Source organism: Populus nigra, chromosome 9, assembly GCF_951802175.1.
Source record: "Populus nigra chromosome 9, ddPopNigr1.1, whole genome shotgun sequence".
Taxonomy (NCBI): Eukaryota; Viridiplantae; Streptophyta; class Magnoliopsida; order Malpighiales; family Salicaceae; genus Populus; species Populus nigra.
This window is the reverse complement of record NC_084860.1, coordinates 16,227,344-16,252,641: the sequence shown is the minus strand read 5'-3', so window position 1 is coordinate 16,252,641 and position 25,298 is coordinate 16,227,344. Positions and strand designations below refer to the sequence as shown.

The 25,298-nt window shown below is 35.3% G+C and overlaps 3 protein-coding genes across 4 annotated transcripts; 2 read left to right on the top strand and 1 right to left on the bottom strand.

Annotated features, from left to right (window-relative positions):
• The first annotated feature begins 3,548 nt into the window (after window positions 1–3,548).
• On the top strand, window positions 3,549–14,611 carry LOC133703388 (kinesin-like protein KIN-14E). 2 transcript variants are annotated; one of them, XM_062127873.1, is made up of 24 exons: window positions 3,549–3,810; window positions 4,085–4,344; window positions 4,819–4,891; window positions 5,178–5,309; window positions 5,394–5,632; window positions 5,904–6,231; window positions 7,089–7,188; window positions 7,275–7,456; window positions 7,596–7,711; window positions 7,937–8,039; window positions 8,719–8,871; window positions 8,956–9,102; window positions 9,201–9,401; window positions 10,065–10,229; window positions 10,311–10,415; window positions 10,594–10,713; window positions 10,800–10,994; window positions 11,114–11,240; window positions 11,894–12,096; window positions 12,227–12,409; window positions 12,839–12,934; window positions 13,050–13,247; window positions 13,678–13,949; window positions 14,165–14,611. In XM_062127873.1, the coding sequence occupies exons 2-24, from the start codon at window positions 4,187–4,189 to the stop codon at window positions 14,355–14,357; spliced, it is 3,789 nt and encodes a 1,262-aa protein (XP_061983857.1). In that variant the 5' UTR covers window positions 3,549–3,810; window positions 4,085–4,186; the 3' UTR covers window positions 14,358–14,611. The 2 variants fall into 2 exon arrangements, with proteins under 2 accessions (XP_061983857.1, XP_061983856.1); XM_062127872.1 differs by having other exon boundaries at window positions 3,550–3,810; window positions 10,576–10,713.
• An 829-nt stretch (window positions 14,612–15,440) lies between these two features.
• Window positions 15,441–17,071, top strand: LOC133702631 (2-oxoglutarate-dependent dioxygenase DAO-like). The gene is made up of 3 exons (XM_062126937.1): window positions 15,441–15,867; window positions 16,202–16,517; window positions 16,635–17,071. The coding sequence occupies exons 1-3, from the start codon at window positions 15,536–15,538 to the stop codon at window positions 16,878–16,880; spliced, it is 894 nt and encodes a 297-aa protein (XP_061982921.1). The 5' UTR covers window positions 15,441–15,535; the 3' UTR covers window positions 16,881–17,071.
• A 3,119-nt stretch (window positions 17,072–20,190) lies between these two features.
• On the bottom strand, window positions 20,191–24,108 carry LOC133702974 (probable L-type lectin-domain containing receptor kinase S.5). Its single transcript, XM_062127348.1, has 2 exons — window positions 22,678–24,108; window positions 20,191–21,260 (listed from the first exon to the last, which is right to left on the bottom strand). Exons 1-2 carry the CDS (start codon window positions 23,906–23,908, stop codon window positions 20,461–20,463), a joined length of 2,031 nt encoding a protein of 676 aa, XP_061983332.1. The 5' UTR covers window positions 23,909–24,108; the 3' UTR covers window positions 20,191–20,460.
• Window positions 24,109–25,298: the final 1,190 nt, after the last annotated feature.

Here is a 25,298-nt window from a genome sequence, read left to right as displayed (position 1 = left end):
TGTATACAATGGTGTTTTGCACGTTCAGCAGTTGCTCTCTGATCATTTTCTTTTCTTCGAATCTTTGTCTGCTACCCTGAAATGCATGGATGATAGAAGTCAAATATCTTTCATTAGTGGTGGTTTGTAGTGGAGAGTTTGGTCATGCACTCATGTAGTTGAGATGGCTAGTCTCGAGGTAGTGGAGTTAGTTGATGCTATCACAATCAAATGATGAGCTTTGGAATCATAATTGAAACCACTTTATTCGTATTTCACTTGATAATGGCAGCTGTACTTGGACTCTGCATTCATACCTTCTTTTTCCCTAGCTGGACCTTCATAGACAGAATTAGTTGATAGCAGCTAGCACGGGTAGGATTTTCATTCATACCCTCTTCTCTGGTGGACCTTGCACGCACAGAATTATCAGTGAGTAGAAGGTAGAAAGTACAGCAAATATACATTACTAATCCCAGCAGTTTTATGGTACAGATTACAGAATGTGGATTTACTATTGTCAGGATCTCTCTCACTTTAGGGCTATCACAAACTAATGAATATGCAACCATAACGGACCCCAGGATAAAAAGTAAGGGCAGTGTGGAGGCCGAATGTAGGTTGGAATCCCTTTAAGAAGACCCAATCACTTTTTCTAGGAGTTGTCATCGCCTTTTTTGTGTGGCTGCACCGTCATTCTTGGAGCTGTATGCCCTTTTGGTAAGAAAAATGAATGAAATTCTTGACGATAAAGCCAAGGCAAGTTTGCTTTTTGCTTTTGGTGTATTGATTCAAAACTATTTAAAAAATAACTTGAAATAATATTATTTTGAAAATCTTTAAAAAGAAAATTCAAGTTTTAATCAAGTTGATTATATCGTTGATAACCTATTAAGATAAGTAGATTTGATTGAACCAATTCTTATTTAATATAATTTAAAACTCAACTCAAGTTAAATTCTAGATTGGATCGGCGAGTCGTTGAGTTAACTATCAAACCAAGAATGTAGGAGTAAAAAAATACCCTAATGAAAAAGAAAAAAAGAAGGGGACTGATAGATATAATGAATCTGGTTTATGCTTTTAACATGGTTGGTATTTGCTTTAACAATGATGACTTTCCATTCCCCAAATTTCTCATGTCTGTCTTGAATGCTACTGTGTGAGTAAATACTCTTCTCCTGCCCCTTCCATCTCATGAACATTGCAAGGGACAAAATGATTAGACATGAACAAAACAAAGGACCTGTTAAGTTAGTTATGGCCTTTTAAAAAATTTTGATTTTTTTTTATTTTTAATTCGTTTTTTAAAAATAAATTATTTTTAAATAAAAAATCCTTTTAAAAAAAAATCAACAACTATACCTAAGCATTTCTAAAGTGATCTAGGACACGTTTGGAAACGCGGCTGCGGCTGCGTTCTCAAAAAATTTGAATTTTTTTTTTATTAAAATTTAATATGATTTGTATGTTTTGGATCGTTTTGATGTGCTGATATCAAAAATGATTTTTAAAAAATAAAAAAAACATCATTGACATGCATTTTAACATGAAAAGTTATTTGAAAAGCATCCACAACCACACTGTCAAATACACTCTTAGCTGGATGGCAGATGGTCATGGGAGTTTATTGCTAGTCACGCAAGTATGAATGTGCAGTGAATATGCATACCTTTGGCAGGCAGAAATACAGGTGGGAGAGGTGCCGGCAGCAACATGGCCGGCAATCCAGCAAATTTGCCTTGAATGGGTCATCTGTGGCACAAACGTGCATGTGCCTGTGAAGCAATAATTGTGGCTAATTGTTAGGCCATAATTCCCTTTGTAAAGGATCGAAGGACACGAAATTTATGGGTCCATTTCACATTTCTGCATGCATTACAAATGATGTGTGTTCAAGGATCATGTGAGAATTTTTATTGTGAGTTGGGATTATTCAGATTACTGGTGGCAGTGTGGTCGGAAAAATATTTTAAAAAAATTTAAAATTTAATTTTTTTATTTTAAATTAATATATTATTAATATTTATAGAACATTTTGATATGTTGATGTTAAAAATAATTTTTTAAAAATAAAAAAATATTATTTTAATGTGTTTTTAATCTCAAATCTGCAACAAAATACTAGCCAAAAGATGAATTTCATTATGAGCTGAGGGTTGTAGATTGTTACCTCTTTCCATCTATGTAGAAGTGTTTAATTTAATTAATTAATAGATATCATAGTTTTGTATAAATTTCGCTTAAAACTCTTTATCGAAATCTTGATTAAGAAAAAACAGTAATTTATAACCTTTTTCAAACTTATTTTTTAAAATTATAATCACAAAAGTTACCACAAACGATTGTTTTTCAAAATACTTTTTGTTTGAAAATATATCAAAATAATTTTTTGATATTTTTTTAAATTTAATTTTAATGTCAACACATCAAAATAATAAAAAAGCTTCAAAAAATAATTTAAAGCAAAATAAAATTCAAAATTTCAAAAAAGGACAGTATAATCGTGTTGCTTTAGTGATTATTTAGGAACGCGGTTGAAACTGTATTTTTCAAAAAATTAAATTTGTTTTGTTTAAAATTAACTTTTTATGTTTTTGAATCATTTTGATATGCTAATATTAAAAATAATTTTTTAAAATAAAAAATACTTTAAAAAATAACTACAGTTATATTTTTCAATACTCCCTCAACCTAATCGTCCATATAGATACTTAAAATTTTTTTTTTTTTGAGATATTTGTATGTTTTTTCCCAACGTTAAAACAATTTTCCCAAAAAAAAAAAGAGAGACATTATCAAAACTCTTGGTCAACTATTCAACAAAAAGTGTTCTTAATCAAATCTTGAATAATTTATATATTAATTTAATTATCAAGCACTAACAAAAGGCAATGGGGCTGGCCCACATCTCAAAATGTGAAATAAATAAATAAATAAAAGCAGTATAGATAGCTCAAGATCATGAAAATGGGGTCCCTGTAAGGTGCCAAGTCAAAATCTTGGAGGGGACCGTAGTGCTGAAACATAAAAGGCGGACTTCTGAGGAGTGGGGCCAACCTTTTGAAATTCCCAAAAAAAAAAAAAACAAGGCTAGCTGCTTAAATAGGAAATGTATGCTATCCGTTATTTTTAAAATATATTAATTTTAAATAAAAAAATTTAAATTTTTAAAAAATATACAAACATCCGCATAAACAAATAGACACATAAATTACACCCCCAACCTTTATCAACACATTATGTTACATGGAAACTATATATAATTTTTTTGAGTATTTCTAATTGAATAATATATTAATAAAATCTAATTTATTTATAAAACAACCTTTTAAGATTGTTTTTATAAATAAATTAGATTTTTTTATCAACAATGAAGCTATTTTTAAACTAGTTTATGCGTATAAAAAAATATTCATCCTCCATATTATTTTTTTAATATTATTTAATAAGATTACTATATATAGTCCTAATGCATACTTCATAAAAAGAGAGATTTTGTAGCAAAATACAATAAATCCATGATAATGTTTAATGCGTAGATTTGAATTTTGAAGTTGCTGATTAATGTACTCCGCAACAGAACACCAGAAAGGACAGCAAAAAAACAGAAGAAAACAAGTGTAGAAATAGAAGAAGACAGTGTTCCTCCTCCTCCTCCTCCTCCTTCCTTCCCTCCTCTCCTCTCCTCTCCCATTTATATCATTCTCGTGACTCTCCCTCTCTCTTCACACGTTTTTCATCACTGCCATCAATATACTATCACCATCACCATTTCAGATCTCTTAATCTCTCGAAGTTTCCTCCTTTCTTGATTGTCAGCTTAAAAAGGTGATAACGTTTTCTTGGTTCCCATTTTATGTCTGCATTTCTTGATTGGTAAATTTTAGTTCCTTTTCACTTCTCGTCACTTCAGCGCCATCTCCTCAACTGGGTTTTGTTTCTTTTGTTGTTTTAGATAGATTGTATTGTGGATCTACATTGATAGGTGTGTGTGTGTGTTTCTTGATTGAAATCGAGTTTTGCTGACTTCTTGGATTGTAATTTTGGATACCCTTTTAGATAAAGATTGTGTTTTGATCTTTAAAGTGTTTGTCTTTTGCAGTTATTAAGGAAAGGTAGCTGGGGGAGCTATATGGTGGCGAGATTGGTTTATTTGAGGAAGGGATTGTTTGTTATGTGAAGCAGGGTTATTTGTATTTGGGAAATGAAACTTGATGTGCAGTCGTTAATGGCTCAAAGTATAAGATCAAGCAGGTCTTCTTTTAGCTCCACTAATGGAAATGAAGAGACTCCTATGCACCCTTCTGCTTCTTTCTCAAATGGGGATGGATATGATAGCGATGGCTCCAATTTCGCTACCCCGTAAGTCTTCTACACCATTTTTAGCTCCGTATTTGTTACTTTCGTTGTTGGCTTTTTATCTTTGTTTGTTTACTGTTGCGATGCTATGAAACTCGGATTGAAAGTAGCGTTGGACTTAATTACAGGGTCTAAGTTCTTGATCTTGTATATCTTGATTTTATTCAAAAGCTTTAACATGGTACAATGTAAAGGACTTGATAAACCTTCTCTCAGGTGCATTGTCTTTCACTGGTTTTGCCTGCCCAATTCTTGTTGCCTTAGCTTTTGATTTTATGACCGGTTAATACTGGTGCATTATATTGTTGGCCTTGTTATAAGAGTACTACGTGTTGCTTTTGATTGTCTCTATGTTGCTTTGCTTGTAAAAGATGACAAGATAGCTTTAGAACTTCAAGGAAGTAATTTTTATGGTTTCTTTTTTTAGAATTTATCTAACCTCTAACTCTTAGTGTTATTTATTGTTTTTTCTCACAGTACACCAGCAACCCTCTCCACAGTTATTCCGGCAGAACTTGCTGGTGCCATACCATTGATTGATAAATTCCAGGTAACAAACAAATAAGTTCTTTTGCTGTTAAAGTAATAATGTGGAAGAACTTCTACTTCTCATTTATGTTTACTTGCTTGAATATAATGAGTTGAATCTAAACTAAGCTTATGATTATCATATTTGGCCACTATTCATTTACCTTCTTACGCGGATTTGGTTTATGATCAAGTTGAATGTTGCAGAAGTATACATTAAGCTGACCCAAACTGGCCTGGAATTGAGCCACAGTTGTTGCAGTCATTTATATTTTTGCAAAATCATACATAATTTTTGTTCCATGCAGGTTGAGGGATTCTTAAAGTTGATGCAGAAACAAATTCAATCCACTGGGAAACGTGGATTCTTTTCTAAAAAATCTGTAGGCCCTCAAGTTCGGGAAAAGTTCACATTTGAGGATATGCTGTGTTTCCAAAAGGTAAAATAATGCAGTGCATCAAGGAAGTATGTTCTGTCAAAGATATATTTAGTCATGAAGTGCTAAGTTAGTGCTCTTTTGCAGGATCCCATACCAACTTCATTGCTTAAAATTAATAGTGACCTGGTAAGCCGCGCCACTAAGCTCTTCCAGATAATTTTGAAGTACATGGGAGTTGATTCATCCGATAGAGCAGCTCCAACAAGCTTAGATGAACGAATTGAGCTAGTTGGAAAATTGTTCAAGCACACATTAAAACGTGCAGAACTTCGAGATGAAATTTTTGCTCAGATTTCAAAGCAAACAAGGAATAACCCTGACAGGCATGCATAGCTTCTTTTGTTTTGATTTTTATTTAGCTTTCTATAAGCAAGTTGTTTTTCCTCCTCATCTTATAATTTGTGAAATTAAAACCCATCCTAATTGGCCTTTCTTTACTAGAGCTGATTCCCAATGGACAAATCTTTCTTATACATGTAATGGTGATGCTTGGTTTGCATGCTTGATTTTATTTGGGCTTCTGTTTGTTTCTCCTTTAAATACTTTTTTTTCCTTATCTAATGCCATCTAGCTTTGCTGATTCTCATATCGCAGGCAATACTTGATTAAAGGATGGGAGCTAATGTACTTATGTGCTTCTTCTATGCCTCCTAGCAAGGACATCGGTGGATATTTGTCTGAGTATGTCCATAATGTAGCTTATGGTGCAAGTACTGATTCTGATGTCCAAATCCTTGCATTGAATACACTAAATGCTTTGAAGCGTTCTGTCAAAGCTGGTCCTAGGCATACAATACCAGGACGTGAGGAAATTGAAGCTCTTCTAACTGGTCGAAAGCTTACAACAATAGTGTTTTTTCTGGATGAAACTTTTGAAGAAATCACATATGACATGGCGACGACAGTGTCTGATGCTGTTGAGGTATTTTAAAAAGCCATCAAATCTATCTTCTATGGTTTCATTCCAGGTAGGATAGATATAGGGAAACAAGGAACTCAATCTCAACATGGAAAAAAAAGAAGAAATCATCGCAGGTGGATCTGCTATTTTGATTATAATTTTCTCAAAGATATATGCAAACAGAGGAAGAAGTGCTTAGAAATGGTTGAAAGGAGAATTGATATTTTGATGGAAATTTTTGAAATCAATCTCCATTCGGGTGAAGCAGTGGGGAATGATTATGCAGAACAAAAGGAATATGCGACTAGAAATGGGGTCATGCTGTGCATATCTTCAATTTGAATTTGTTTGACAGCCAGGCTTGTGGGTTTCACTTTTGCGAGGTTTTTGGGAAGAACACACCTGTACTTTGTACTTTGAAATGCTTATTGAATACAATTTCATGTATCATAGTGACAAGAAAACATCCACAAGTATATTTTGAAAACCATTGTGATGATTGTGAATGGTCCAGGGAGCTTGTGAGCTTGATGTTTGATTCTAGTTGGATTGAATGTGGTTAAACAAAGAGTATAGAACTGCAATGGCCATTCTACTGTGGCTGGTCTAGGCTTCCCACTAACTGGGGTGTTCAGCCATCACTTAAGCCATTGTTTTGTTATTTCTTTCTCAAATGAAAAGCATAACATAAATTGGTAGGTGTTTACTAAATGCAAAACTCATTTTTATTTGTTCAAATCTTGCCACCATTATTGATGGCCTGTTTGGCATTGTGGGCTAAAGTGATAGCTAAGCTTATCGACCTGTGAGAACTGATTTATTTTTTTGTTTTGCAATTTGAAATAATATTACATCAATGTAATTCTTACATTTTTCAGGAACTCGCTGGGATAATTAAGCTATCAGCTTTTCCTAGCTTCAGTCTCTTTGAATTCCATAAAGTTGTGTCTGGTTCCAAGTCACCTGATCCTGGGAATGGTATCTATCCTTTGGCTTTGTTGGTTGTTTTCCTTGACAAAGATCAATTAATGTTGTCATTTAATCTGCACCTTGTTTTCATGCAGAGGAGTACATTGGGTTAGATGATAACAAATATATTGGAGATTTGTTAGGAGAATTCAAGGCAGCCAAGGATCGAAGCAAGGGAGAAATTTTGCATTGCAAACTGATATTTAAGAAAAAACTATTTCGGGAGTCAGATGAAGCTGTAACAGATCCAATGTTTGTGCAATTATCATATGTTCAAGTGCGTAACTTGCCCTTAAATATCATTGAATAGCTGTAACTTCAAATTAAAGTTTGGAAAGATCTTCCATGCTATTTCTATAGTAGTTTAACATAGCCATAGCTTCTTGCTTTACTGATGCATGATTATATTGCTACAGTTGCAACATGACTATATATTGGGCAATTATCCTGTTGGGAGGGAGGATGCTGCACAGTTGTCTGCGTTACAGATATTGGTTGACATTGGATATGTTGGGAGTCCTGAATTATCTGTGTTAGTAGTTTCTCTCTTCCCTTTTTTGTTTGTCTAATTTAAGTTAGATTCTAGCATTTTTACTTCTGAAGTTGCAATGATTTTTGGATATTCTTTTATCTTGGAATCATAGTGACTTAGTTTAAGGCTTGACCACAATGGGGTAGGTTTTATGGTCATATTTTGATGTCAAGTTACTCTCTATTCCTATGAATTTTGACATGCTGAGGCTAATATATTTTGCAGTGATTGGACTTCTCTCCTTGAGCGCTTTCTTCCCAGACAAATTTCAATTACACGAGGAAAGAGGGAGTGGGAGTTGGATATTCTTTCTCGTTATCATTCGATGGTAAGAACTAAAATCTGAAACTCCTGTCTTCATAACTTTCAAGAAACTTTGTTTGTCTTAAATGTTTCTGTTTGTTCAAGTCAATGTTTATAACTTGCATGTTGACTTGTGATTATTGATTTGTTATCAAGGATTGCTTAAAACAAGTTGCTTCTAGGATTTTTGTATATTTTTATCCTTGTATTGAGTAAAACATTATTTTTGTTTGTCTAAAAGCAAAATATTTTTTATTTTTACATCATTTTCTGGTTTGTTTTCTGTTTTAGTTTGAGAAAACATCTTAAATTGTGTGGTTGATGGTTTAATTTCTTCCTCCACTTTTGTGTCTACTTACATCAGAGATGTGGTTGGCCGAGGGGTATACTGGTGCAATTTAAATTATGTAAAACTAAAACTGATGGTTTCAAGTTCATGGTGATTTTGCTACTCTGTTTACCACTTCTAGTCAGATTCAATTGTATGGATCCAAGGAGCTACCTTAAACAAGGAATCAAAGGGGGTAGAATATTGTACCAAATGATAACAATTGCACTCAATATATTCTACTATTTGTTTAACTTACATGTTACTACCCATCTTTGTAAAGTAGACCCTTTTAGAATGTTGGCATTTTGCCTGTCAGTCTATTCTCCGTTCTATAGTGAAAGTCTTCTTTTGATATTGTCCTGTTCCCATGTAGGAAAATTTGACAAAGGATGATGCAAGACAACAATTTCTGCGGATATTAAGGTCACTTCCGTATGGCAATTCCGTTTTCTTCAGTGTTCGCAAAATTGATGATCCTATTGGACTTTTGCCTGGAAGGATTATTTTGGGCATTAACAAGCGAGGGGTAAGTCTACATGGTGAAATTCTTTTCACATTCCAGATCATGAAATCTAAAGGACCTTAATTTTTTTTGTTTATTGGTCCACAGGTGCATTTTTTCCGTCCAGTTCCAAAGGAATATTTACATTCAGCAGAATTAAGAGACATAATGCAGTTTGGTAGTAGCAATACTGCTGTGTTCTTCAAAATGAGAGTTGCTGGTGTTCTACACATATTTCAGTTTGAGACCAAGCAGGTTAAAAAATTTGTCACTTCCCTATATGTTGGTTCTCCATAGTTGGAACTTGATCTTCTTAACTGTATTTGCTGAAGTAACCAAACTTTGTTTATCAGGGAGAAGAAATTTGTGTTGCTCTTCAAACACATATAAATGATGTTATGCTGCGTCGTTATTCTAAAGCTCGGACAGCTGCTAGTGGCTCAGTGAATGGAGATGTTTCTAACAATTTTAAGCCTCCCAGTGCAGAAGTGCATGAAAAACGTTTACGTGAATTGTCTAGAACTATTGAAGAGTCTCATAAGAAAACTGAACAGGTATGCTTTAAAGTTTTACTTTTTTCTTTCTTTATTTATGATCAGTTGTGGCATGCGGTGGTGGTGAAAACCAACACTTTTGGATGCCTTGGGCATGCAGGGGAGATATCATCAGACAAAGTATTTGATGCATTTTAAGTCATTTTTGATGCAGCTCAAACGTGAAAATCAAGTCTAAATTTGGTAATAATTATCGATTGAAAAATATTATAAAGAAAAATAAGTGTAGAAAATGGATGCAGGCAGTCCAAAATTGTTAATATATGAAATACCTTTGTATTCATTGTTGCATCACTGTACTTTTGTCAAGATTTGGTTTTTCTGTGTCCGTCTATCTTGTCTTGTTCTTTGTCCTGCTTCATAATTGACTTGCTTGTTTAAATTTTGGGGCTAAGATGTCAACTAAGTGTAGAGCAGATCTGAATGAGTTTTTTCTAAGGTAAAATCTTGCGTACATGATTTTCAATCGGTGTCTATATTGGAACCTAACATACTTGAAGGCTAGCTTGGTCCCCATAATTGATTTTCAAGTGGTGCATGATCATCAACAAGTGTTTCATTATATAATGGATTTGAGACCCTTGTTTAAAGAACTGATTTTTTTTTTCTTTATGCATCTCTTTGAAGTTGCACTTATGATTAACCGGTTAAATGCTTCTCCAGTTATTGGAAGAATTGCATGAGAAGCAAAATCAAGAAGTGAAATTGCAAGAGGAATTGGAGGCCTTGAAAGATTCCTTGAGATCAGAGAAGCAAAACTTGGCAGAAGTAGAGTGTGATCGTGATAGACTTAAGTCATTGTGTGCTGAAAGGGACGCAGCTCTTCAGGTTAGTGTTATTAAATCTGAGGCACATGTACTTTCTTTAATTACCATGTCTATTTTGCTAATGTTAAGTTTTGAGTTTTAGGCTGCATTATCAGAAAAAAGAGGCGTGGAAACAAGTTTGGCCAACCTCAGTAACTTTGCAGTAGAGAAAAATACCAAAAACAATTTAGTTGGAGCTGATAATCAGGTACAATTCCAAAAAAATAAAATAAAATGACTATTATGCTCTGGATTTGTGTGTAATTTGTTGCAATGTTTTCTAGTCTGGACTCTGTTCTCATTAATACGATAGAATCATATTGCGTGCTTTATGATGTAGCAGTCAATTTGAACTGTGGATAACACAGGTGTTGTACAAGCTCCAGGATGAATTGAAACAGCGGAATGAGGAATTGCATGCAGCAGAAGAAAGGATGCAAAGATCAGCTAATGAAAAAATATTTCTCGAACAGAAGATCTCTAGACTCGAAAGGAAAGTTGAAGAGGTATTGATACCTTCTTGAATTTGTTAACCATCTATTGGTGACTTGTTGCTGCAAAATGGTTAATGTCACTGTTGGTCATAATGCAGATGGAAGTTATTGAGAAAAACCTTGAGCAGGAACGCCAATCCTTAAAGTTTCGAGTGATTGAACTTGAACGGAAGCTGGAAACGGTCACACAAGATCTGGCCACTTCCAAATCAACTCTTGCGGTCGCGAATGCAGATTTGGCTGCATTGCAGAACAATTTGAAGGAATTAGAGGAACTGAGAGAAATGAAAGAGGTACATATGCTTTTGCATCAGGTTCTCTATTTCTGGTACATATGCAATTATTTTATGATTTGGTTAAATTTTCATGTATATTTTGCTTACTAAATCCATAAGTTGGAACATGCTTTCAGGACATTGACAGAAAGAATGAGCAGACTGCTGCCATTTTGAAGATGCAAGCATCTCAACTTGCTGAGCTAGAAGTGCTTTATAAGGAAGAACAAGTTTTGCGGAAACGTTATTTTAATACTATAGAAGGTTGGATTGCCTCGAATATATTATATCAATGCCTACACAACAAAGTAAAAAATCACATCATCAGAATATGAAATAATGAATTAAAACATAATTGTCCCACTTGTAATGCTCTTCATGATGCAGTCCTATGATTTTTTGAAATCCCTAGCAATTGATTAGGAGAACTTAAGGAAGGTAAAGTAAATAGCTAACAACTGTGGCATTTGATGTTGATTTGAATACTGTCAAATAACATTAAAATTATCATTATCTGATTTGTAGAACACTGTGACATCAGATTAGTTCATGCAGCCTTCATTAACTAAGATTTTGTTGTGTTAAGATGTAACTTGCTGTTATGAGAGTTTTAGCAAGGGCTGGTTGCAAAGAAAAAAACTGGAACCTCTGAGGAAAGAAGTGAAAGGCTAGAAATAAAAATGGAAAATTTTTGTAAAAGAGGGAAGAATGAGAGAGAGGAGATGTTGTGAGAAAAACATGTTAGGGGAGAGGCAGTAGCCACAAGTTTTCTTCCAAAACTGCAACACTTTCACAAACCGAGCCTCTGCTTTATTAATCTTTTCCAAACATCATCATCAGTATTTTTTTCTGTGAATGAAAACTATATGTCTGATTACCATAAAGCTAATGGAGTCATTTTCTTTGATGCATTTCAGATATGAAAGGCAAGATCAGGGTTTTCTGTCGGTTGAGACCTCTAAGTGAGAAAGAGATTTCTGAAAAGGATAGAGGCCTGCTTACAAGTATAGATGAATTTACAGTTGAACATCCATGGAAAGATGACAAAGCAAAACAACATATGTATGATCGAGTATTTGATGGCAGTGCTACTCAGGAAGATGTGTTCGAGGATACACGAGTGAGTTTGAATTTTATTCATTTATCAATATACTGCTTTAATTTTTAAGCTGAATGGAACCTTGTAGATAGTTTAGGATTCTTCAACTAACTATTATTTAATTTTTTCTTTGTTGGAAATTGTGATGCAGTATTTAGTTCAGTCTGCAGTAGATGGGTATAATGTTTGCATATTTGCTTATGGTCAAACTGGTTCCGGGAAGACATTTACCATTTATGGCTCTGAAGGCAATCCTGGACTGACACCACGGGCCACTTCAGAACTTTTTAAAATTTTAAGACGTGATAGCAATAAATTCTCATTTTCATTAAAGGTAATTTGGTTTTAACATCAATTGTTGGGTACTGATAATGATGACAACTTATTCATATTCTATGTTGCGTCACTAAATTTTCATTAGCTAGATTTTTTATACTCCATTCATCCAAGGCACATGAGAGATTTTAATAATCAACATGAGTTGCTTGCTGGCTTGTCTATGTTGACCAGTCTCTGTCTTTGCATGCACGTATTCCTGCATGCATTTGCATCATTGCATGTAATATGTTTCTATTATCTCTGTTAGGCATTTAAAATCCATTTGAAACACGCTCACAAAGCTTTGTGCATTTGCATCATTGCGCATAATATGTTTCTACTAGCTTTGTTAGGCATTTAAAATCAATTCGAAACACTCCCACAAAGCTGTGTGAAATGCACTCTTTATTATAAAAAAATTGATCTTATTTGCAAAATGATGCAGGCATATATGGTGGAATTGTATCAAGATACACTTGTGGACCTTCTAATGCCAAAGAACTTGAAGCGCTTAAAATTGGATGTTAAGAAAGATTCAAAGGTGATTGCTATTTCAAAAAGTGAGATCTAATATTGTTAGTTTAGATCTTGTCTAGTTTGATTGATATCACTTTCATTTCTTGGATCTCATGTATTATGTATTATATGATATTCAGGGTATGGTTTCTGTAGAAAATGTGACAGTTGTATCCATTGCTACATTTGAAGAATTACAAAGCATTATTCAGAGAGGATCTGATAAGCGGCATATATCTGGGACTCAAATGAATGAAGAAAGTTCGAGGTCTCATTTGATACTTTCAGTTGTTATTGAAAGTACCAACCTTCAAACTCAGTCTGTTGCAAGGGGAAAGGTATCTATCTAGTTATTCTTGAACAAATTATAAGCTGCTTCTATGTACTGAATGATTGGTGTCAGAAGCATAATGTACTTGTGCATTGACTTGTTCTTCTTTCTTATGAGATGTGAAGACCCATGCTCATAGCTGCACACTTGCCCTGTTTGTTTTTGCGTTTTAAAAGTGTTTTTGGAAAAAAATAATTTTTTATTTTATTTTTTTCTTTGTTTCAAATTAATATTTTTTTGGTGTTTTTAGATTATTTTGATGCGCTGATGTTAAAATGATTTTTAAAAAATAAAAAATATATATTATTTTGATATATTTCAGAGTGAAAAGCACTTTGAAAAGCAACCACGTGCGAGACTTACTCGTTGATGTCATCCTTGAGTTAAAGTTTATTTAGTTGGTTATTTGTGTGACCACATCTCAATATCATGTGCAGTTAAGTTTTGTGGACCTTGCTGGTTCAGAAAGGGTGAAGAAGTCAGGCTCAGCAGGTAGTCAACTTAAGGAAGCTCAAAGCATCAATAAATCACTTTCAGCCCTCGGGGATGTCATTAGTGCTTTATCTTCTGGTGGTCAACACATACCTTACAGGAACCACAAGTTAACCATGTTAATGAGTGATTCCCTTGGTGGTAATGCGAAGACGCTTATGTTCGTGAATGTATCTCCAGCGGAATCAAATTTAGACGAGTCATACAATTCTCTAATGTATGTTTCTGTCTTCCAAACATTCATAACATATCCATAATGTTTTTAATAGCGTGTTTTGTGATTCTTAATGTGAGATGTCTTATCCAAGATTAGTATTGGTTAGTTTTAAGATGATAGAATTAAATTACAACTGCAATTTATCTCATTAAATCTCTTCCAGTCTCTCATACATGTTTTTGCCTTTCTTGGTATCTCAACTTTTGCTATTTCAGGTATGCATCAAGGGTTCGATCAATTGTTAATGATCCAAGCAAAAATGTTTCGTCAAAAGAGGTTGCTCGGCTTAAAAAACTGGTTGCATATTGGAAAGAGCAGGCAGGTAAGAAAGGGGATGGCGATGATCTTGAAGAGATTCAAGAACAAAGACTGGTGAGAGAGAAGACAGATGGTCGTCATTCAATGTAGAGTATTTTGTTACCGGGGTTGAAATTTCACCTCTGAGCTTTCACCTCTGAGCTCCGTTGATTTTGTAGATTTTTTTTCTTTGGCTTTTTGATGACACTGGGATGACTGGAGATTAACTAACTAAATTATGGATGGGTTCTGATGATCTCTAACAAATACCTTACCGAGGCTGAAGAGGTTGTAATTGGCCTAAAGGATTTGATTTGTATAGTCTGAATTGTTTGTATATAGTACTTGCACCTTTTTGTTGATAATACTTATCAATGAGTTGATAATATAACTAATCAATCCAAAATATCTTCTTCAGGCACGTGAGTGCTTAAAATCTTCTTTGATGTGGAACAGGTCCTTACCATGTTACCTTCATTAATGTCTTCAAAATTTGATCTGTCATTAACCTTTCATGTCTCTGCAACAGTTGGTTGCGTTACATTTTTTATTTATAAATCCTGTTTCAACAAGGTGACCATTCATTCATTGGGACCATATTTTCAGCAATATTGATGAACTTAACGGAGACAGAGGTCATGGTCTTGTTATGGAACATGATAATGCAATCCTGCCTACTTTGATGTACTTGCTCACCTTTTAGTCAGTTCATCTTTATTGGAAAATCTGAATATATTGCATGACTTAGATGTTCCTCCAAAACTTAAAATGAGAGGCACACCTTTATTACTGGCTTTTGTGAACTAGGAATTCCATTATTTCCTTCATGATCTATATGTAGAAAGATGAGATTAATTTCCAACTCATCTTTCCGAAATAGGGTTTTGGGTGACACCATATTATCTACTTCAGCTGATGCTGGCTGTTCTTGGAATCTCGTTAGGCAAGAATAAAGATGTCATTGTTTTGTTTTACATGAACATTTTGCCTTGCCTTCTCGAAATATATAGAGACCTCTTCATCGTTTCAGTAAGTTGTGTTATTGCACGGCATTGATGCTTATGTGCTTACACATAAAAGCTTTGCTTTGTTTAGGCAGACATCATGCGGCAGACTTCATGTTTTGTGCCCGACAAATATGAAGTCTGCCGCATGATGTCTGCCTAAACAAAGCAAAGCTTTTATGTGTAAGCACATAAGCATCAATGCCGTGCAATAACACAACTTACTGAAACGATGAAGAGGTCTCTATATATTTCGAGAAATGAAACACAATTTCACAGGTAAACATGGGTAAGAGTGGTGTCCCAATAATTGATCTGCATGAGTTTCCAGGACAGTATGAGAAACTGAGGAGAGCATGTGTGGAGTGGGGCTGTTTCAGGATTGTGAATCACAATATCTCTTTGGCCCTTATGGCAGATATGAAGAGGGTTGTGCGGTCATTGCTAGACCTGCCCTTTGATGTCAAAAAGCGCAACATAGATGTCATAGCTGGGAGTGGCTACATGGCACCAAGCAAAGTCAACCCTCTTTATGAGGCTTTAGGACTTTATGATATGAGGTCTTCTCAAGCCGTGGAAACTTTCTGCTCCCAATTGGATGCCTCTCCTTACCAAAGGTAAAATTCCTTTCATTTCTATAGTATTTTCGACTACTCTTCAGTTCATTTTCATTGAAGTTTCTTAAAGTCTTCAGCTTTGAATAAACAAATTGACTGATAGAAGGTAAAATGGGAATTACCATCATTATTACTGGAGAAAGCATTCTGGATACTTTTTCTTTGCATTTTTTTGGGGTTGAGATGATGTCTGACCCCGGGAAAAGAAAACCACTCTTATGGTAGAGGAATACGTGGAAAATCCTATGAATCAGTAGATTTTGAACTCATGCAAAATCCTTATCATAGAGAGATGTACTATATCAATTTCTTAATTTGGGATTGTTGTTTCCAGAGAGGTTATCGAGATGTATGCTAAGGCAATTCATGGGGCGGCCATGGATATAGCACGAAAGTTGGCTGAGAGTATGGGGTTGAATGGTGATTTGTTCGAGTCATGGATTTCCCAGTTCAGGATCAACAAGTATAGCTTCACCCCTGAAACTATAGGCTCGTCTGGAGTCCAAATACATACAGATTCTGGGTTCCTGACTATCCTTCAAGATGATGAAAATGTTGGTGGACTTGAAGTGATGGATCCATCAGGTGTGTATGTCGCAGTTGATCCTTCACCAGGCACCCTCCTGGTAAATCTTGGAGACGTTGCTACGGTAATTACAGAGTTCCTGCATTTGGTTGCCTTATTATTAGTACTAGATTGACTTCTTAGTTTTAAGCTGCTAGAGATAAGTTTGATGTTTGGTAAACTTCTTGTTGATGTGATTAAGGCATGGAGCAATGGAAGGCTTCGTAACGTGCAGCATCGAGTGCAATGCAAGGAAGCCACAATTCGGATCTCAATCGCTTCATTCCTGGTCGGTCCCAAGGACGAAGTGGAAGCTCCGCCGGAACTTGTGGACTCTGAACACCCACGTCTCTTTGTCCCTTTCACATATGAAGATTATAGAAAGCTCAGACTTACCACAAAATTGGAGGCTGGTGAAGCCCTTGAACTTAAACGCATCCTGTCCTAAAAAATAAAGGAGCAAGCAATCTGCAGGCTGTAGGACTGCTGAACTTGCGTAGAACACAAAATAAATTGGGATGCCTATATCTCTAGTTTTACCTTCCTAGTATGGTAAAGAAGAATCTCTCAGATTCTGACATTACCTAAACAAATGAAATAAGATTATGATTTCTAATAAACTAACAAAATTATGCTTCATTCTCCAAATATTGCAAGTGTTCATGTTCTTGGTCTTAAACAGAAAGTGGGGAACACTTTATCTCAAAGAATTTTAGAAACAGGAAGATTATAATGTTCTTATAAGCTCTGAACATGAACGACCAAGCTAATGAACTCAGCACTCCGGAAATTGTTGTCTAAATAGCATGTTTAGGGTTTCCTTTCTGTCTGAACTACCACAGTTCTCAGGAAGAACAGGTTTGGCCATGTTAGGAAAAACCACAGTATATTTACTGCAGGTTTAGGGAGCGTACAGTCTTGTGATTATAGATAAGTTCAGCACTTGCATGCATAGTTTTGAAACCCAGTCAGGCCTGGCGGGTCGATCCGGGACCCAACAGATCTAGGACTGAAATCGGGTCGGGTTGAAAAAAAAATAGGAAAAGTCATGGCCCGGTGTGACCCGGCAAAACCTGGTTGCAACCTGTTAACTTTTTTTTTTTTTTACTAAAACGATGTCATTTTAATTTTTTTTAAAATTAATATTAATTCCGGTGACCCGGTCAAAACCTAAAATTCTGCTCTTAAATTAGGCCGGTCACCAAGCCGAGTTTAAAAACTATACTTGCATGCTTTATGGTTTCTGGTTGGCAGAAGGGCATTGAATCTGATTTGCTGATTCCCTTTATTCCATAACTGGGAAGGCAGTTGAGATGTCTACGTTAGGAAATTTATATAAATTTATAGGTGATGTCTGTTACTAGAAATTATACGGTTTCGAATATAGTTATTAAACCGTCTATCTCCCTGGTAGGTTGACTTGTCCTGTTAGGACATGGTTTTTAGTTGAATCGAAAAAGATAATCAAACCTAATTATCCAAAAAAAAAAATTAGTGACTTATTTGAATTGGATAAATTCGACCAGGTCAACTCTAGAAAAATTGAATATAATAACACCATTTTTAACTAAAATAATTGATTGGGTTGACCTAAATACCATATTCTCAAAAAAAAAGTTCTTAACAATACCATATTCTTAATAATACCATATTCTTTTCCAAATCAATTCTTAAAAAAGGTCTTCTAATTATAATTTCAAGTCTTTTGCAATAGGTAATATCATAATATTAAAACTCATACTAGACTATTGGGTTGACTTGGAACCCGTTTGACACGGGACCTAATCCAAGTTGAAATAAATAAATAAAATATTAACTAACATGATCAAAAACCTGAGTTGACTTTATAACTCGATTTACTTGGGTTTAACCCAATCAAAAACTAGCCATTAACCAAATTGATTTTTTTTTTTGCTAAAATAATATTGTTTTAATTCTTTTTAAAAGAAAATATTTTTTTTATCAGCTCTCCTAACCCATGACCTAATCTTTGTCTCGAGTTAAATGCAGGTCGGGTTTTAAAATTATAGGTAATACATGGATTTGTGTATAATTAATTTATTCATTCGTGAAGTCTTATAAGCATAATTATTAATCCTCATCCCCAGTCTAAGGGTTGACCCAACTAAGAAGGTAGGTCTTGGGTCAACCTTGGAAAATAAAAAAAAATAACGTTTGAGGTTTTAATATCTTATATGATTTTTTTAAAATAATACATATGAATTAGACTATGAAAAAATATGAGGCAGAATGTGTAGTATAGTTATCACATATAATTTTTTTTAAGAAACAATTCATGTGAATGTAGGTTATCAAAAAAAATATGAGACATGAAGTGTAGTATAGTTATATCACATTAAAAAGTTAAGAAATAATTCATGTGGATGTGAGCTATATATAGTTATTTCACGTCAAAAAATTAAAAAACAATTTATGTGAATATAAATTATAAAAAAAAATATGAGACTAAATATTCATTAACCAATTTTATATTTTCTAGGTTTATTAAAAATATAAAAATGTTAAAAATAAAAATTGGATCTCACTTGAGTTATCTTGGATCACTAGGGTTTCGGGTTAACTTAGCAGGATACCTGACTTTAACTAAGTCAATTATATTTTTAAGTTTTTATTATTTGAGACCCGGACAAGGCTCTAGAATACCCAAATTTTAGGTCAATCTGCTGGCCGAGCCGGGTTTGTAACTATGATTAGAGGTGTTGTCTTAAGGTGGACCGAACATATGAACACAGCCAGAGCCCTAATATATACTTCCAGTTTTCTGTGCTATGTATGTTATGGCGTAGAACCGGGTTAACGCCCAAGAAAAAAGGGCTGATTATTTCCAGCTTAGATACCCTTCTTTTCTTGACCCATTGCTGCTTCCGATCATTTACCGATCATTTTCAAAATCCTCGATTCTGCTGATTAACTTCGGAAAAAATAAACGCCGAATACTTCCCCATTTTTTATACCGATGTCTTGACGATTAAATTCCAAACAAATTGACGATTAATTCCATGTTAATCGGCCATTCATAGCCGATTTTTGGCATTTCCGATTAACTGACGAGTTTCCCCAATCGCCGATTAAAAGGAGGGCCGCTCCAGATTTATTTACGATTATTTTGCGAGTAAAACTCCGATTTTTCATCCCACTGGCTTGCAATTGCAGATAATTTTGCATCTCTAGCCGATTAATTACTGCATTCTAGCCGCAACCTGCCGATCTGCTGCCGGTTATTGTGCAATAACCCAAAAAATAACGAGGAATTACCGATCACCAACCACCGCAGCCGATTAATTCAGGTACTGGCCAATTCTTGCCTGCACGTTTAGGGCATATATCAGCAAATAAATTCCACAATTTCTTGCTGTCCTTGTGGTGACCTGCTGCAAGCTAACCCCAAACCCAAGCCTTTTTTTCAAATCGGTCCCCAAGAAAGGTTCACCAACTTTTATTTCTGCACATAATTGATTTCTTGGAGTCAACACTTCAATCTTTGACTAAGTTTTCTTTTCCATCACGTGATCTTTACTGATCAGATTTGGCTTCAAATATTGGCTTGTGGGATCCCATGACCTTGGATCTCAATTGATTACTTTAAACAAAGAGAGAGAAAGGATAAATCCAATATAGCCTGATCATCAACAACATATTGGTGGAAATAAGGAAGAAAACCTGTGCAATTCTGTGGATGAAGAAAATATATTCAAGCACATAATTTTGTGTTTATTTAGTGTTTTTCATTTGAAAAATTATCAAAATAATTTATATTTTATTTTTTTACATATAAAAACATTAAAATCATTAAAAATTACAAAAAAAAAATATTATTTTAATGTTTTTCAAATAAAAAGTATTTTTAAAACACAGCTATGACTCTTCACCCCCCCCTCCCAACAATGACCTTAAAAAGAAATCTCAGATGCTTCCCTTTTGGTGCCAAGAAATGTGGGGAGGAAAAAGCAATGATGATTTGAGAAAGAACTTTGCAGCTGCTAGACAGGACTGACAGTAGAGCCGGTTTATTCTCCTGTACCAAAACTTTCCCTGCTGATGTACTGAGGAGTCCAACCAGATGTAATGGGAATAGTATCAGCTGAACTAGCATCAACGTCAATGTTGCCAACGGCAGCAGGCCACACGAACGCTGGTTTGAAAGGGGGTACGTGCGGCGGCGGCACTGATCCTGATATTATCTGAAAGATGGCCTGCGTTTTAGGCCTTTCGCTGGCAATAGGATGGGAGCATGCTAGTCCAAGCAGCAGCAGCCTCTTTGCCTCCTCAGCAACATAGTCACTGTTCAGCCTTTCATCCACAGCCTCTAGTATACGCTCTTCACGATGTAGACTCCAAACCCAGTCTACAAAGAATTGGAAGCCTCCAATCTTGGTCCATGGACGCTGACCGCACACTACCTCTAAAACTACAGCGCCGAAACCATAGACATCAGACTCGCGGGTGGCCTTGCCAGTGTGAAAGCATTCTGGTGCAATGTAGCCCATGGTTCCAGGCACTCCTTCTAGCTCAGCGTAGGACGTTTTCTCATTCTCCAAAGCGCGTGCCAGACCAAAATCACCTAACCGAGCATTGAACTCAGAATCCAGCATGATGTTACTGGCCTTGAGGTCACGATGCACCACTGTTTGATCATATTCATTGTGGAGGTAGTGCAGAGCTGATGCTACACCTGATATGATCTTGTACCTCAAGTTCCACTCTAGGATGACATTACCCTCAAGTTCATGGAATAGGTGATTGTCCAAGCTCCCATTTGGCATGTAGTCATATACTAGAAGCAACATTCCATTCCTGTGGCACCAGCCTAGTTAATCAAAGTCAAAATTATTATCAGAAACCACTTTAAGACCCTCATTATGCTGAAATATGAACATGGATTGAGCAGTAACACTGCTGCATTGAACATTGAGAGCAAAATTGGCTGTGCAACCCATGAAAGAGACGTTCTACCATTTTTTTGGTCATGTATGTACACTAAGTTGTGCCATTTCAGATTTCCAGTTACATACCACTACTTATTAGACTCTCCCACCGCATCTCACTTTCGAAAGAAAAATCTTCGGTTTCTTTTATTCCTCTTTTCCCAACAAAAGGATATCAGATCATGTTCACATGAGCTTTTCTTTTCATGTTAGCAACATGATTGAATTAGATAGCTATCAACAGCCTTTTCTTTCTGAAGAGTGATCCACATGGAAAAAGAAAGCGGAAAGAATATAAAAAGAGAAGATGGAAAAGAAAAGAAAAGAAACCAATGACTAAAGTCACATATGATCAAAACAAAAGCAGAAAAGGAATTACCAGGAGGAAGACCTGCTGCCAACAATCAATACATGGATTTCTACTGTTGATAACTTTTGTCATGTTTCCTTTGATTGAGCTTCATCAAAAGACTTATCAACAGCCCTATTGCTATAATAGCATCTCCAGTATAAAATGCTATTTTAAAAAGTTAAATTGATAAAATAGCATTTTAAATAGTATAAATATAGTTTTTTTTATCATATTTATTCCAATAAAAAAAAACTATTTAAAAAATCATTTATATTGGAGTGGAAGAAATAAATGTCTTATTATTTCTTAATAAATTTGATGTTACTTTTTTTTACACATGTCTATATTTAATTAGTTTATTTTTTTAGTAGCTCGACTTTGTTGGTTTTGGCTCTTTGAAGAGATATGTAGAAATAGCATATATGGAAAAGAAAAGTCATTTTATCATTTTGTTTAGCTTTTTTCTTGTGTGCAGAACAAACAAAAAAACACTTAAATATTAATTTTTTATTTTTAGCTATTCATTTGGCTTCTTCATTGGAGATGCTATAATGATGTGATGAAATTAACAATTGTATGCATATCCAATACGCAAAATGTTCAAAAAAACGTTGTTGGCATTTTGAACCCTTCCAAACTCTGCAACCAGGCACATGCCAAGTTGCGATATAACTTTCGGGACCATGCAAGTGCTAAGACTCCTTTGAACTTGCTAGTGTAAAATATAACTTGTAATTACAAACCCTTGCTATTATTCTCTTACCAACCTATAGTTTCGAAGGAATTTAGTTTTTTTTTTTTTTTTAACTTTCAAGAAGGAAAAAATATCAAGCAGGACACAGAAAATGACATGACAAGCATGGACTTTGTATGGATACTAGGTGCAATGTAAAAGGAGAAACAAAAAGAGGTAGATGTGAACTATAGCTAGAGAGAAGGAAACTTGCCAAGTAATCGGACAAGATGTTTATGGCGGAGACGGTTAATGATGGTAAGTTCAGACAGGAAATCATCCTGACCCTTGATGTTTTCTCTGGAGAATTTCTTTACTGCAATTTGAATGTTCTCTTTGGTCAGCAGACCTTTGTAGACCACACCAAAACCACCTTGACCAAGCTTATGCCTCTCATCGAAATTATTGGTGGCCTTCTTCAGATCCTTGAAAGGGAACTCCCTCGGCGTTCCAGGCAAACTCTTAAGGGCACCTAACAGATTAGGGTCCGATGCTGCCTTCTTCTTGTGAAGATAGTAGAGCCAAGTCCCTACCCCAATCAGCAGCAGCGAAAATAGACCAACCCCAATTCCTACACAGATCTTTATCAGCTTCTTATTATCATTGCCCCCATTCTCAACCGAGTCATCAGACAGCATCTCTACTGTCAGGTTCCACTTGAGGACACAATTGAGCTGGAAATTTCTTCCCGTGGATGCAGCAAAACCAAAGTAAGACTTCTCTCGGACAAGGTCTTTGAGGTTAAGTTCTGCTGCCAGCGCCGGCGTGGCAGGCTTGGCCTTTCCTTCCTCTGCCATGTACACTTCCATTTTCTTACTGTTCCCATCATAATGAACCCAAACCATGTGATTCCTGGCACCAACAGGAGCAATTTCGATGCCTAAGTCGTCAAGGGAAACAGTCTTGAGAGAAATGACACTGTGGATGTTAAGGCCCATGTGGTTATCATCAGGATCAAATTCCTGCTTAACAGTATCAAGCTCAATGGCAACTATGCCATTCTCCGGATTGCGGTCTGTAGTAGAGTTGGTCAGACCGAGATACTGCCCGTCGCTGTTCTCCGGGAGTGCAAGGTCCGGGGCTATGAGAAATGCTAACCCTTCTCCAGGTGTGGAGTTGTTAAGGCGAAAGATGTTAATAACAAACGAACTATTGAAAGAAGCCACCCTTACGCCGCCAGCCCCATCATCTTCCCATAGGATGAAGGACTTATTGAGCAATACACGACCAGACCGGTTTGCTAGATTGAAGTTTCCATTGCTAGAATCAGGAGTGATCTGAAGGGCGTCGTTGCTGATCGTGGCAGGTCTTTCTACTTGGAATATATCATAGTAGGTTTCGTTAAACGGGCCGTATTCTTGGTGGAATGGTTGCAGGTTTTGAGCTTGAGATAGGGCTAGAATTAGGAAAGAAACGATGGTAACAACACTTGCTTGAAGATCCATGAAAATGGTTTGGCGGCTTTGCTAGCTTTGCAGACCAACCAAGCCAAGAACAAAATTTTGGAGGCCAACTGTAATGATTTTTAGTCTTGAAAACAGGACATTTCCTATGAGGTTCAATAATTTATTCCATTTTTTTATTCCCTCATGCTTTATCTATTGACCATGACTAAAACCCAATTGGTATACCCCTGAGCCTTCCTCTCCATGATTATCAAAAGCTACAATTTATGGATTTTTTTCAAATCTATTTTTGATTTCTTAATTAGCGACAAAAACTACCACCTCACCAATTCCCACTTAGAGATCATTTTGACCACGACACGTAGAATCCTCCTCGCCTGATTACCCTAATCTCAAAAATGACATTTTCATTTGCTGCGAAAGCATTTTTGATTCTCTTTGTGACCTTCCTCTTCACAGATGATGAACCCATTTGTAAAGGGAACAAAGCCAAGGCATGGCAGGAGGCTTGTGGACCACAGGACAAATCAAACTCAATACACAAATGTATTTTATTTTATTTTAATGTATTCTAGTCCGATTCCTAAAGCATTGTACCATCTGATTTAAATTAATTAACGAAGATAAAGAATTATGTTATTTAAAATGGAATATTTTTTTTCTAGAAGTGCATGTTAAGCTATAAGGTTGATGTCAAGCTTGTTTTAGTCAAATTCAACCTTGGAGATGTAATACAGGAGATAACATTTTAGATCCAAACGATAATCATGGAGTTAATTGATTTTGAGTTGAACCTGTAGTATTTCAAGAGTTTTTTTTTTATATGGTTATCCTCGTATCTTTTTAAAGAGGAAGACTAATCTCATTCAGGATTCGTAACTACTCTTCCCAATAAATACATTTTCTAGAGATCGAATTTATATTCTCGCCCTTTAAAAAATATAACAGTGTCTTAATCGCTAGACCAATACTTCATTGATGATCACTTCAAAGCTTAGAATATATTGAAGTCAGATGATAATACAATATAATTTTGATAGATTAATAATTTTTATGGTTTCAAATATATTAATTAAATAATATCGTGGTTAATTAATAAACTTTTATAATTTCAAGGATATTAATTGTATATTTATTCCTTAGAATATTTTTAATCAGGATCCAAATAGTCTATCTAAAACCTAAGAAAGAATTTTACAGGTTATTTATAATAAAGTCAAGCTAGGTTGGAAAAAACTGGTGTTGAGAAGCTGACAGGTGATGGACACATGAATGAACATCATTTGGATTTTTCATATAAAATGTTAAAAATGCTTTTCGTGTTTTCTTTCCTGGGAATTTGATAAGATATAGTAAAAAATTAAACCCAGGCAGCCGGACCCTATAGCGTTGCAGTTCTGGCTTCGATTTCTGATGCTCTGTGCAGTTT